The 12,372-nt window shown below is 45.0% G+C and overlaps 2 protein-coding genes across 2 annotated transcripts in view; both read right to left on the reverse strand.

Annotated features, from left to right (window-relative positions):
* The window catches only part of LOC104862754 (zinc finger protein 717), a 15,490-nt gene extending 10,826 nt beyond the window's left edge, over nucleotides 1-4,664 (reverse strand). Inside the window, exons 1-2 of the mRNA XM_033764911.1 lie at nucleotides 4,477-4,664; nucleotides 1,105-1,187 (exon numbers count right to left, since the gene is read on the reverse strand). Of these exons, the coding sequence (XP_033620802.1) occupies nucleotides 1,105-1,119 (15 nt within the window). The 5' untranslated portion in view covers nucleotides 1,120-1,187; nucleotides 4,477-4,664. The remainder of the gene's footprint in view (nucleotides 1-1,104; nucleotides 1,188-4,476) is intronic.
* A 4,917-nt stretch (nucleotides 4,665-9,581) lies between these two features.
* Mrps24 (mitochondrial ribosomal protein S24) lies at nucleotides 9,582-12,366 on the reverse strand. The gene is made up of 4 exons (XM_010624964.3): nucleotides 12,309-12,366; nucleotides 12,157-12,225; nucleotides 11,975-12,086; nucleotides 9,582-10,232 (listed from the first exon to the last, which is right to left on the reverse strand). The coding sequence occupies exons 1-4, from the start codon at nucleotides 12,342-12,344 to the stop codon at nucleotides 9,949-9,951; spliced, it is 501 nt and encodes a 166-aa protein (XP_010623266.1). The 5' UTR covers nucleotides 12,345-12,366; the 3' UTR covers nucleotides 9,582-9,948.
* Nucleotides 12,367-12,372: the final 6 nt, after the last annotated feature.

A 12,372-nucleotide genomic window follows, 5' to 3' on the forward strand; every position in this document is an offset into this window, starting at 1 on the left:
TTTTTTTTTTTTTTTTTTTTTTTTGTGGTACCAGGGATCAAACTCAGGACTTGCACTTGTCAGGCAGTTGATACTGTATTTAACAGGAGAGAGAAGGTTGTGTTTCGCAGGGTTGACATGTCTTTTGGAAAGACACATAGATGACCCAACAGGGAGTTAAATCTCTGAGACTTGAAGTTCTGGTCTAATGCTGAGGGAGTAAGTACAACCTGGAGAAAAGAGGAGTGCAAACCACAGAGAGCTAAATCTACTGAGGAGAAATGCAGAGGGCAAAGAATGGGACCCCAGATATGGATAACTTGGAGGAGCTATGTGAACAAGCACAAAAATTCAAAGAGGCAAGGAAAACATGACAAAAAAGGCTGTGACAGTAACTAACAAAGAATTCCCAGAAATAGAACATGGAAAACAATTGCAAATTATTAATGAATGTATGAAAACTGAACTAAGACAACATTAAGTGGGTTAAAGAGCAAACAGGCAAGAGGAACCATCTGCCAGGAAACATCACTGTGACCAGTCTGCTGCAGGCACTGCATGGGAACATGGGCTGGGACACGGGTACAGTCACTGAATGACTCACAGTCAACTCAATCTGCCAGACATCCAAGCTTTTATTCGTGAATCAGGTACCACCTTGTAAAACTGCCTGACAATGCATTATTTCAGCAACTCCAGAACAACCTGAGTAAGCGTTTCCTTCAGCTCCAGATAACTGTTTACACTGAGGAATACTAGAAATGTTCATTTTCAAGACAGTGGTGAAAAACATTCTACTACATCCTCTATGTCACCACTAAAGATAATATTTTAGCTCTTGGTGTAAGCAACTATGTGCCATGACAAGTCACCATGCTCTCTTCTCAGGTTCCATCCGAATCATGTGCCAAAAGTGTCTATTGTTTATCATGAATCGGAAAGGCCAGAGACAAATTTACCACCAGTGACATTTCCCGTCTTTATCTACGTCAGTGCTATCTTATTTATGTCCATTTCCCTAAAGCTGAGTCTTACACAACTCTACAAGTCCATTTTAATTTGCAGATACCATAAAGCTGGAAAAATACAATGTAAAACAAGCTTAGGAATAAACAAGCCACTCACCAGAGATTTCTTCATTTTTTGCTGCTCTTGGAAACACACAGAGGACTCACTGTGTCCACACAGAGAACATTTTGAGGAGGACTCTAGATGGATAGCTAAGAAAAGACAATGTGGGAAGGTCATGAGAGTACCAGCATGGCAGGTCCTAGATTGTTCCCCTCAAAACACCACATATTAGCAGAAAAAAAAAGAAAGAAAAGAAAAGAAACCCTCTGTAGAAGTAGTCTTACATAAGAAAAGCAAGAAAAGCCAAGCATGGTGGCACATGATTGAGGCAGGAAGATCACAAGCTCAAATTCAAGGCCAGGCTAGCGATACAGGAAGTCCAAGGACACTCTGGACTACAGAGTGAAACCTTATCTCAAAAAAAAACCCCAAAACAAACAAAACAACTATGGCAGCGGGAATAAAAGAGAAATAAGGACCCACTGAACATGTACCCACAAGTTCAGAAGTTCATTCATTGGTAGAGATTAGATATAAAATTGATTACTGGGTTAATGGAAACATACATTACCAACTGGTTTACCAACAATTAATGTTCCCTTAATAATTAACTTAGTAATTTAAACCAGAGCACCATTATGTCTTGATTTACATTAATTTCACAGGAATGACCATGGACTGCATGAACTCTTCTATTAATGCTCCACAGAGACCATGTGATCATTTCCTCTACATCTCTGGCTTTCACATGCCCAGTGTCCTCAGAAATATGCACATGCAGCTCACCATGTTCTGCCCGAGCTCATACAGGAAAACAATGTATTTAATGTATACTTCTTGATGCCCTGTTCCTGTACTGGTTTCCATGAGCCACCTCCATGTACCCACAGCCTCTAACAGTCCCCAAGGACAAGGACCTGGGCTTTGCCACTGACTGGATTTGGCCAAAAGATGTCACTGAATGTGATACAAACCTAAGCTTGAAAAGCTTGAGCCAATCATCTCACTGGGGCTTGTCTTCCTGGACACAGTCAGATTGTGAGAAAGCCTGGGGCTAGCGCACTCCAGACATAGCAGCCTCCCTAAGAGCAAGCACAGACACCTGAGGGAGTGAAGTCATCTGGAACCAGGCGACCTCAGTCAAGGTCCCAAGGGACTAAAGGCTCCTCTGTGACCCCAGGCGTCACCAGCTTAGGAATCTCCCAGTAACTCCAGTTTGAAATTAAATGAGATGGTTTCTTCTCTTAAGCCAATAAATTTTGGTTTATGTTATACAGACAAGGCTGATATATGTAAGGACTCAGAATGCAATGTTTTTAATATATTGGGGAAAGTAGGGGAAAAAAAAACCTTCCAACACACAAAATACACAAAAACTTTTAAAGTTTTGAAAGAAACAATAAACATTAAGGATGGACTGCAGTGTAGCTAAAGCTATATGGTTCAAACAAAGCAATGTCTGAAGATGAGAATGGTAAGGTTTTTACAACTCATCAGAAATCTGTTTCTTATATGTGAACATTGAAATTGTTTTCTTACTGGGCTGGGGATTTAGCTCAGTGGTTCCACTGCCTGCCTCACAAGTACAAGCACCCAAGTTCGATCCCCAGTACCAAAAAAAAAAAAAATTGTTTTTTACATGCTATTGGTTTGAAATAGTCTAATTTTCCCTTTTTAAATAATGTAAAATTGATAACTTTTAAGAACAGATTACTGAGAATAAGTGGGAAATGCATCAGCTACTAAGCCTTTCAGGTCATATAATGCACAGCAAGTACTGTGGATAGGAAGCGACGGGTATATTTGGGACAAGGTATTTTGAAGTAACATTTTAAGCAGGGAATTGTAGCTCAGCGGCTCAAAACTTACCTATCAGGTGTTACTTGGTGATGGAATAACAGCACTAAAAAAATTCAGCTAAACAAAACAAACACTGGCCAAATCTGAAATCTGAAAACAGTGTTCCTGTGAAGCTGATTTCAGTGTCACCCAAATGATCTCAAAACTAAGCAAATCTGCTGGGCGTGGTGGCGCAAGCCTGTAAACCCAGCACTCAGGAGGCTGAGGCAGGAGGATCGCTATGAGTTCGAGACCAGCCTGGGCTACATAGTGAGTTCCAGGTCAGTCTCAACTACATAATGAGACCCTGTCTCAAAAAATAAAAACAAAAAAACCATAAGAAACTAAGCAAACCCTTCTTTTTAATGTGCAAAATAGATTATATTAATGAAAAATTCAAGCTGCACCTGACATCAACATATCCTGTGACCCTGGACAGGTCAGTTATCTACTCAAAACCAGTATTTTTAATCTTTCCACAAAGCCGAAATACCTAAATTGCCTAATTTTTCCAGTAAAAGGATAAAGGGGTTATCATAAGACATCAAGTTTGTTAACAGTTTAGGTTCAAGGAGTGTACACTCTGGAAACAAGGGAAAATGGAAGAAATAGGTATGTTCAGACAGCACTGTGAAAGGTCTGCTCAGGATCACAGGATGTCCTTCCACACCACACCACACACCTTCAAGACCCTTCCTTTCAGTAACATTCCCCTTGCAGAGCTCCCTCACTCTAGAAGCTACGTCTTGCGAACAACTTCTATAAACTCAAACAAGGATACTAGTTAGACTGCACAGTGCAGCAAACAAATGTCACGTGCTGAAGAGACACTAAGAAGCTCACAGATACAACTGCCACATCGCAAGACTCCATACACACACACACACACACACACACACACACCCCTCACAATCATTCTCTGGGAAATCGGGGATCCTCCTTAGGACCATGTAATAGGGCTCTCTTCAGGAACAGAATCAATAGAAAACGTGTGTATACTTATGCAAGGGGGTTTACTAGTAGGCTTACAGAATCAGAGGTGGGCGAATCCACAATGGCCGTCAGAGCGATGGAGGAGAGCCAGAGGATCCAGTAACTACTCAGTCCAACAAGGAATCCATAGAACTAGAGGGATCAAGGGTACAGCACTAGTCCAAAGACGAAGGCCTGGAAGTTCGCTGTACAACTGCGCCTGCCACTATGTGCAAGGAAACTCAAGAAACCGGAGGACTGAAGAACTATACCAAAGGTGACCGCGGCAAAAGACTCACCAGCTCACCGCTGGAGCGCTTCAAAACCCAGCACACGCCCCTCCATCCGGGCCACAAGCCTATTGGCTGGTGCAGCCACGTCCGGGGCGGGTCCTTGAACCTCAGTTTGCTGGCCCACACGTCAGTCATAGACACACCCAGAGCCGTGCTTTACTAATCGGCTAGTTGTCTATGGTCCATTCAAATGGGTTACCAGGAAGGATCACAGACTGTTCCTCCCCTCGTCTCAAAGACGGGCAAACTGATGTCACACAGGTAAGAACAAGCTGCTCAGGGGCAGAGCTGCCAGGCGAACTCGGCGCAAGCCCCCGATTACCGTAGTCCGCAGACCCCCGGCCCTGCCACGTGGACTTCGCCAGTCGACCGTCTGCCTCGCAGCTTTGGAAGCCACGCTCTGGACACCCGGAGCACGAGCCGCCCCTGAGCCAGCAGTCAGGAAAGCACAGCCGACTCTCCCCTCCCAGCACGGGGCTCGCGCCGCCTCCTAGGCCCACTCGGGTTGGCCCTCAACTGTGCACCAAGGTCCCGCCGCCCACACCCTCCTGCTTTTTCACTGCCGCAAAAAGCGGGAATCTCGTCCCACTCCCCAAGATTCAGATTTCTCTCTTCCTCCCACCCACCTTCGGAGCGTCAGAGCGCAAGCCCTCAGCTATAAAGCAGCTGTTGGGCGGAGCAAGACCCGGAACTTCCGTTAGGAAGATGGCGGTTGTGGGCGGGACTAAATGGACGCAAGCAAAAAGCGAAACGCTTTTTCCGGTTCTATGTCCCGTCATTGAGAGGTTAGACAGCGTTTCCCACAGCTCTCTGCGTGACCTGCTAGACCTAAAGTCGTGGTTGTTTAATAGGGTGTCCCCCTGGTGGCCAGGAGTCCCGGGTCTGATGGTTTGGGATGGTCCCCAATCGCGTAACATCGATGGGGAATGCTATATGTATGTATAAAACTCAGAGGTCTAAAGGTCTTTCCTTCTTAACCAAATGCTGTACACTAAACCATATCTCCAAAGCCATTCTTCTTATTATTATTAATTTCTTTACTTATATGGACAGTGTCTCGTTACACTGCCCAGGATGACCTAAAATTTGTGATGCCCCTTCCTCAGCCACCTGAATGGAATGGCTGGGATAACAGGCGTGGGCCTGCACATTTAAAAGTATTGTGGTTATAAAACCCACCTTCATTGTGTACACCTGCATTCTAGGACATGAAAAGTCAGGTCTGTTTTAAACTTGTTAACAAGCAGTTCATATGCTAAGTTTCTTCAAACCCATTTAATGGGGGTGGTGGCACTCACCTATAACACAGATAATACTGGTGAGGCTGAGCAGGATCACAAATCAAAGCCAACCTGGGCAAATTAGTGAGACAATATCTGAAAATCAAAAATAGGGCTGTGGGTGAAGCTGAGTGCTAAGGTTCTGGGTTCCATTCCCAATCACCGCCAGTATAATAAATAAAATTAAAAGATATAAAGAGCTGAATATGGTAGCTCTGCAGTGATAGTGGTAGAGCCCTTGCCAACACAAGTCAGGCCCTGGGTTCAAACCCCAGTAAGAGAGCAAGAGAAAATAATGGTTGTCACTCATTAATTTGTGGACCTTTGGGTGGCTGTAATAATCAACTGGAAAACTGCTGTGATGTAGATAGTGGAATAAAACAGGATCTTAAGGAGATGCAGTCTTAGGTTCTTTCTCATTGTTGGGACAAAATACCCAGTGCCTACAAGTTAAAGAAGATCCCTGGGGATTTAGCTCAGTGGTGCCACCACCTGCCTCGAAAGTGCAAGGTCACAAGTTCAATCCCTGGTACCAAAAAATAAATAAGTAAAAATAAAGCAGATGAGGTTTATTTTAGCTGACAATTTGTAGAGGTTTCAGGCCATATTTGCCTGGCTCCAAGGTAGAGAGGCGTAACAGAGGAGGAGTTTATGGCAAGGTGGGTAGGAAGCAATAGCCATCAAAGGAGGGAGAATATACCTACACCCTTCCAGGCCACACACACTGTGACCCACCTCTTTCTACCAGGCTTCACCTCCCAACACCACACCCAGTTGTGAATTTATCAGTGGCCTAATTCGTTATCACACACCCAAGGATGCAGTCACCTACCAAAGCCCCACCTATGAGTACATGAAATTTGGGGCAGGGGGAGAGTCATCTAGATATAAGTCTTAATAGGTGCCTCCCATAATCCCTGTGCCAAGTCACTCCCCAATTTCTCATTGTAGTACTGTTGTATATAAATTTTTCTTATTCATTCATCTGTTGATGGACATATGGCCACCTCCAAGATTCAGTTAGCTGAATTGAGCTGCCATAAGCACAGGTATGCGTAGATCACTGTAATATGATGGCTTTAGCTGTTTTGGGAAGGTACCTAGAAAGGGACTATTTTAGTGGAATGAGCTGCACACCAGGCTCTTAGTACAAATTTTGTGCGCCCTCTGTCGAGTCCAAGAGGCAGCACAAGATGCTGAATGCTGTATTTGGGTTGGCGGGCAGCCCCCTGTGCAATTTCACAGAAACCCTGAAAATCAGTTTAATGGTATTTATCTACATTTACCCCAAAGCCTTATGAGCTCATAGATGGGGTTTGTGGGCGGGGTGACTGGCTTATTAGTGAAAGATACTGGACTAGTTCACTGATGGGTTTATATTGGGCTGGGGATTTAGCTCAGTGGTTCTGCCGCCGCCGCCTGCCTTGCAAGTGCAAAGACCCAAGTTCGATCCCCGGTACCAAAAAAAATAAAAAATAAAAAAAGATGATGGGTTTATAGCTGGGTGTGATGTTGGGAAGTGAAGCTGGGTAGGAAGAGGGTGGGTACTGGGGCATGGCCTAGAGGGTATATATGCATATCCCTCCTGCCCTAATAGCTGTCAATCAGGACGCAAAGGATAGCCAGATAGCAGGAATGTAATTTTGCTGAGGAGTAGAGGGCTAAAGCTCTCACAGGCAAACAGCAGCCAACTCTCACTAACCTCGTTTTTATTAGATATGTGCACAATACTTCCATGAGAATAAACAGTTAGTTCCTTACAGATTAGCTCTAGCAAAGCATTAGAAAATATTTTTTATGAACACCTGGTTCTAGTTATTCATATACTTTCTCAAAGAGACTGTTCCCAGAATGTTATCAGATGGTTCTCAAGACTGTTTGCAGCGTTGAACATGTGAGTTGTGGCTCCGTGTGTGGAACCACAACTGCAGTTCCTATTCCAATCTGTGTCCCAATGTAACCTTCTCTACACTTCCTGCCTACAGTGCCCCTCTGCCATACTTCCCTGCCTTGGAACCAGCCAACTAAAGACTGATGCCTGTACAACTGTGAGCTACAATAAACCTTTTCTCCTTTAAATTGTGGGTGGTGGGTATTGCCGGGGTCCAGCCTTGGCAAGAGTTCAGGTCTTGAGGAGGAGGGTTGGAGTCAGCACTTGTGAAGGAATAAGACACACTCTGTGGGTATGAGGTGGTGTGCCTTCCAAACATTGGAGGACTTCATTTATATCATAGTAAGGTTACATATGGAAATTAGCATACATCTATAATTTCTGATAAAAACTTTTACGATCATTTTTCCAATAAACTACAGCACATACCTATTTTATTATTGTTATTTCTAGGAACATTTTATCTATTGCTTCAGCTATTATTAATCAAACAATTTCCTAGTAAAAGCATAAATGAAAGCAAAATCAAAAGAACAATCCAAGCTTGCCAGCATTTTTCAAAGTTCATACGTCTGTTCGGCTACATTGGGAAGATTGCAGCCAACTCTTAGCAGGTCACTAGGTTTTGATAAAGAACTACTGTGGTTATTCAACTTCTTGGTTAAACTTTTATTTTATATAGTTAGAAAGCAAGTATTTTGCACTTACTAACCTTTCTATAACAACTATTCAGCTGCCTGGCAATAGTATTTACTTGTTCTTTAGTGCGTAGACATCACTGTGTTCCTGAACATTTCATTCTTTCTACAAAGGGAAAATCTTGATATCTTACTCATTTTTCATCTTTCCACACCATTCTAACTTCATCTATGTAAGCACTAGTGTAGAAAACAAGGGGGGGGTTGCCTAGTGGCCATGAGATCACTCTACCACAAATCTTTGAGCACCTCTCTGGGATTTTTATAATTGGACACTTGGAAGAAAGCTGGGGGTCTCTTGTGAAATCCTCAATTATTGAAACCCCTTCAAAGAAAGGATCAAGGGTCGCACTTAGGGGTTCAATGACTGACACAACTGACACATATTTCTCATAAGTAGCTTGTACAGGTTTTTTCATTAGAACCAAATTTCCCATAATTACAATTAAGCCAATCAAAAGTGCAAGCAAAAATGAAAGCTGGAGTGATGCTTTCAAACAGAGGCCCGTCATTGCTGGAACTTTGTCAATCAGCAATAGAGGAACCGTGGGCCTCACAAGGGTATTATGTCGAGCAAGGAGAAAATAGCTAAGACATCACCATGACCTGCACTAGGTGACTTGAGTAGCCCAGCCAGGGCACATCTGTGCAGTTGAATAGCTTCCTAGCAGACCAAGGGGAGAACTAGCGCCTGGACAAAGAATGGGTGAAGCTTGCACACATGCTGCTGAATGCAAGAGGCCAGTCTGGGAGGATGACACGGAGGAAAAGTAGTAAGTATGATGTACATGTGTGTCATGTGTCATTACATGTACGTGTAACAACCCCTATGATCGTTATATACTGCAAATGTGTACTAATAAAAGCTGAAGTTTAAAGAAAAAAGGGTGAGAGAGAGGGAGAGGGAAAGGGGGGAGGATGCGTCCTGGAAAACTGAGAGACAGATGTAAATGTTGTCAGAAGGGTGGGGATAATGAATGTGAGGCTGGGGATTGAGCTCAGTGGTGCCATGCCTGCCTGGCAAGCACAACGTCCCGAGTTTGATTCCTGGTTAAAATAAAAAGCAACTGTGAATGTCATGGTTTCTTAAGGACTGATGAAATGTCCTAACACTGCCTGTGTAGATGGTTGTACAAATGTATGACTATCAGTTACATGGTATGTGAAATATTCAATATTTTTGTATGCTTTGTTTTATTTTGTTTTTTGAGACAGGGTCTCACTGCATAGTTGAGATTGACCTGAAATTCACCACGTAGCCCAGGTTGGTCTTGAACTCACAGTGATCCTCCTGCCTCAGCCTCCTGAGTGCTGGGATTACAGGTGTGCGGCACCATGCCCGGCCATACTCAATATTTTAATAAAGGATATATAACATATATAGCAACTTCTGCTCTTATGCACACCAGCCAGTCTGAAGAGGCTGCACACTGGTCCCATTTCATGAGATGCTGGAGAGAAACCCTTTTCAGAGAGATGGTAAACATATCTGTGAAGCAGATGGTTCACAAGGGTAGGGAGTGCATTGAGCAGAGAAATGTGGTTGGTGTTGGAAGCAAACACAAATGGGCCAGGTCCAGACTCTTTTCATTTTTATTACATTCAAATGGGATCGTCTTGTTCTGACAGAAACAAGGAACTCTAGGTAAAGTGCCTGGGTGAGAAGGTCCTCACTGACCACAGGCCAGTAGCTACACTGCACACACCTAGCAGCCTCCCAGGGACCCCTGAAGCACCTCAAGAAACCCAACTGTAGTTTCTTCCCCACAGAGTACAGAGAAAGGGCCCAGACAGCATGAAGATCTAGGTTCCACAGTAGCACAGAGGCCATTCCTCTTCCTGAGAGGCGATGCAGCCCTTTTACTTTAGTCCTTCCCATGTTTCTGTCCCACCAGTTACAGCTTCATGAAGAATAGGTTACCATCCTAGATGTACTTATATACAACCTTTGAAGGCACAGTTTGGAGGTGGAGTCGCACGGGACACTTGTAAAAGTGGGACAGCAGTGTCTCACTGTAACCCACGAGGAAGTAGATCTTGTGGGCAGGCAGCTGCCTCAGGATCAAGGCACAGATGTCCACCTGATTGGCCCGGCGCTTCAGAACCACCTGGTCGGCCAGGCAGCCTGGGAAAGTGCCCATCATGAACTTCCGAAAGAATATATCCTCCACCGTTCGCTCCGCAGCATGGTCCTCCCCATCCAGGTTACCTGAGGAGAAGGCACTGGAGACGAGTCAGCCCTGTTCCCAGAGAACTGCCAAGACTCCAGAGCTCACAGCCAAGAGCACTGGGTCCTCAGGTGCACCCCTTACCCAGCCTCCTCCTTTTCTTTTATTCATGGAACAAGAAATATAACATTTTAAAGTTCAAAGCACAGTACTCACTTTGGCAGCACATATACTAAAGTTCAAAGCACATTCTTTCATGCCAGGTCTATAATCCCAGCTCCATGGCAGGGAGAGGCAAAAGGCTTAAAAGTTGGAGGCCAGCCTTGGCAACTTAGCAAGACTCTGTCTCAAAATAAAATCTAAAACAGGTTGGAGATGTAGCTCAGTGCTAGAGCACCTGAGTTTGAGCTCCAATTAAAAAAAAAAAAAAAAATCAATTTTTTTATTTCCAATCCAACCCTGTGAAGCAAGTACTATCACTGTCCCTTCACAAAAGGAAAGACCAAGGCCTGAACCAGGCACAAAAGAGGTGACAGTTCCATATCCAGCCCCTTTCAGTATTTCTTGGCTGGTTCTAGGAGCATCAGTCATAACCATGAGCTACACAGATGAGGCCACTAGCTAGCTACTTACTTACTCATTCACTTATTTGCTTATTTTTGTGGTATTAAAAAGTTGAATCCGAGGGCCAGGGATTTGGCTTAGTGGTGTTGCCGCCTGCCTCACAAGCACAAGGACCCGGAGTTCGACCCCCAGTGCCGGGGGGGGGGGAATTGAATCCGAGAACACAGGGATCTGGCCCAGGTCCACATGCCCTTCCATTTCAAGACACTGTATAATGTATATCATCAATTCATTAATACCAAACCCTCAGTGAATGGAACTGTAACTTGGGTGTGAACAGAGCTGGGAGCTCACCCAATACTTATTTCCTCTATGAGGCACATACCAGTTTTCTGGTGCTTAGGAATGGGCAACAGTGCTTTCGGGCCATTTTAAGTAGCAAATCACAACAAAAAACGTAAAAAATCTGGCCCCAGACTCTGAAAAGGGCACAGTAAGAGAGCTTGTTGCTCTGCCTATGTCCCTATAGGACTTTGAAAGTGCCACCATACATTGACTTTGAGGGCACAGATAAATGTTAGTCAATAGAAGAGTCAGACCCCAGCATGGGCAACTTAGGGACTTCAGGGTTTTTTTGGTATTGGAAATAGAACTCGGAACCTTGCACTTAAGAGGCAGGCACAATGCCACTGAGCTACATTGCCGGACCCCTCAAAATAAAAATTTTTAAAGGGTTAGGAATGTAGCTCATTGAGGCCTCATGTGCAATTCCAGTACCACCCAAAAGAACAGAGAAAAATAATGCAGGGACTGGGGATGTAGCTCAGGGGTAAAACCCTTGCCTAATATCCATGAGGTCAGTACCACCATAGAGGTTTGGTTGTACATACTTGTAGAGGGAACTTTGCGCTTAAGCTGGGTTATTTATTTAGGGCACACCTGGGTTCTATGGAGGCGTCACTTAATTACTTCAGAGCTATTTCACATCTCTGTATGTTAGAGAAAACTTCAGCAGTGCAAAATCTTGTCTTCAGACATGCAAATAACTTTAGCTCCTTGGAGCCTCAATTAGTTTCTGGGTCCCTAAAAGGAAATCAGTTTTGCATTCATCTGCAAATTCAGACCAATGTTCTGTCTGGTTTGTTACTACTTATCTGATTTCCGATCTGCCCTTAATGCCAACTTAATGTCACCCGGGGTCCGCGGCTTAGCCCCTCACCTGTGTGCAGCGACAGCCAGCCCTTCCGGTGGGCGATGTGGTGAGGGGCATGCGCCTCCTCGTAGGTCACCGGCTTGTCCCCTTTGCTCACGCGCACTCGGGCCGCCCGGTTCTAGAAGCAAAGGCGCAGTCACCGCGCAGTCCGGCCCCGCCCCGGCCGCCCTCCCCGGGACGGCGCTCACCTTGGCGCAGACGGCAGAGGTGTGCAAGGTGCGCCGGAGTCCAGGCAGTTCCTGGCTCGAGAACAACACCTGTGGGGTACCTGGCGTGAGACTGGGGCCTGAAGCCCACCCACCCCGACCCTGACCCTCCTGGCCCCCGCGCCCCCACTCACGCGTGGCTCCAGCACCCGAAAGCACATGGACGCCATCTTGAGCGGTCGCGAGTTCGGGCGGGAG

The sequence above is a fragment of the Fukomys damarensis genome, unplaced genomic scaffold, assembly GCF_012274545.1.
Source record: "Fukomys damarensis isolate Sample0158 unplaced genomic scaffold, DMR_v1.0_HiC HiC_scaffold_17, whole genome shotgun sequence".
NCBI lineage: Eukaryota > Metazoa > Chordata > Mammalia > Rodentia > Bathyergidae > Fukomys > Fukomys damarensis.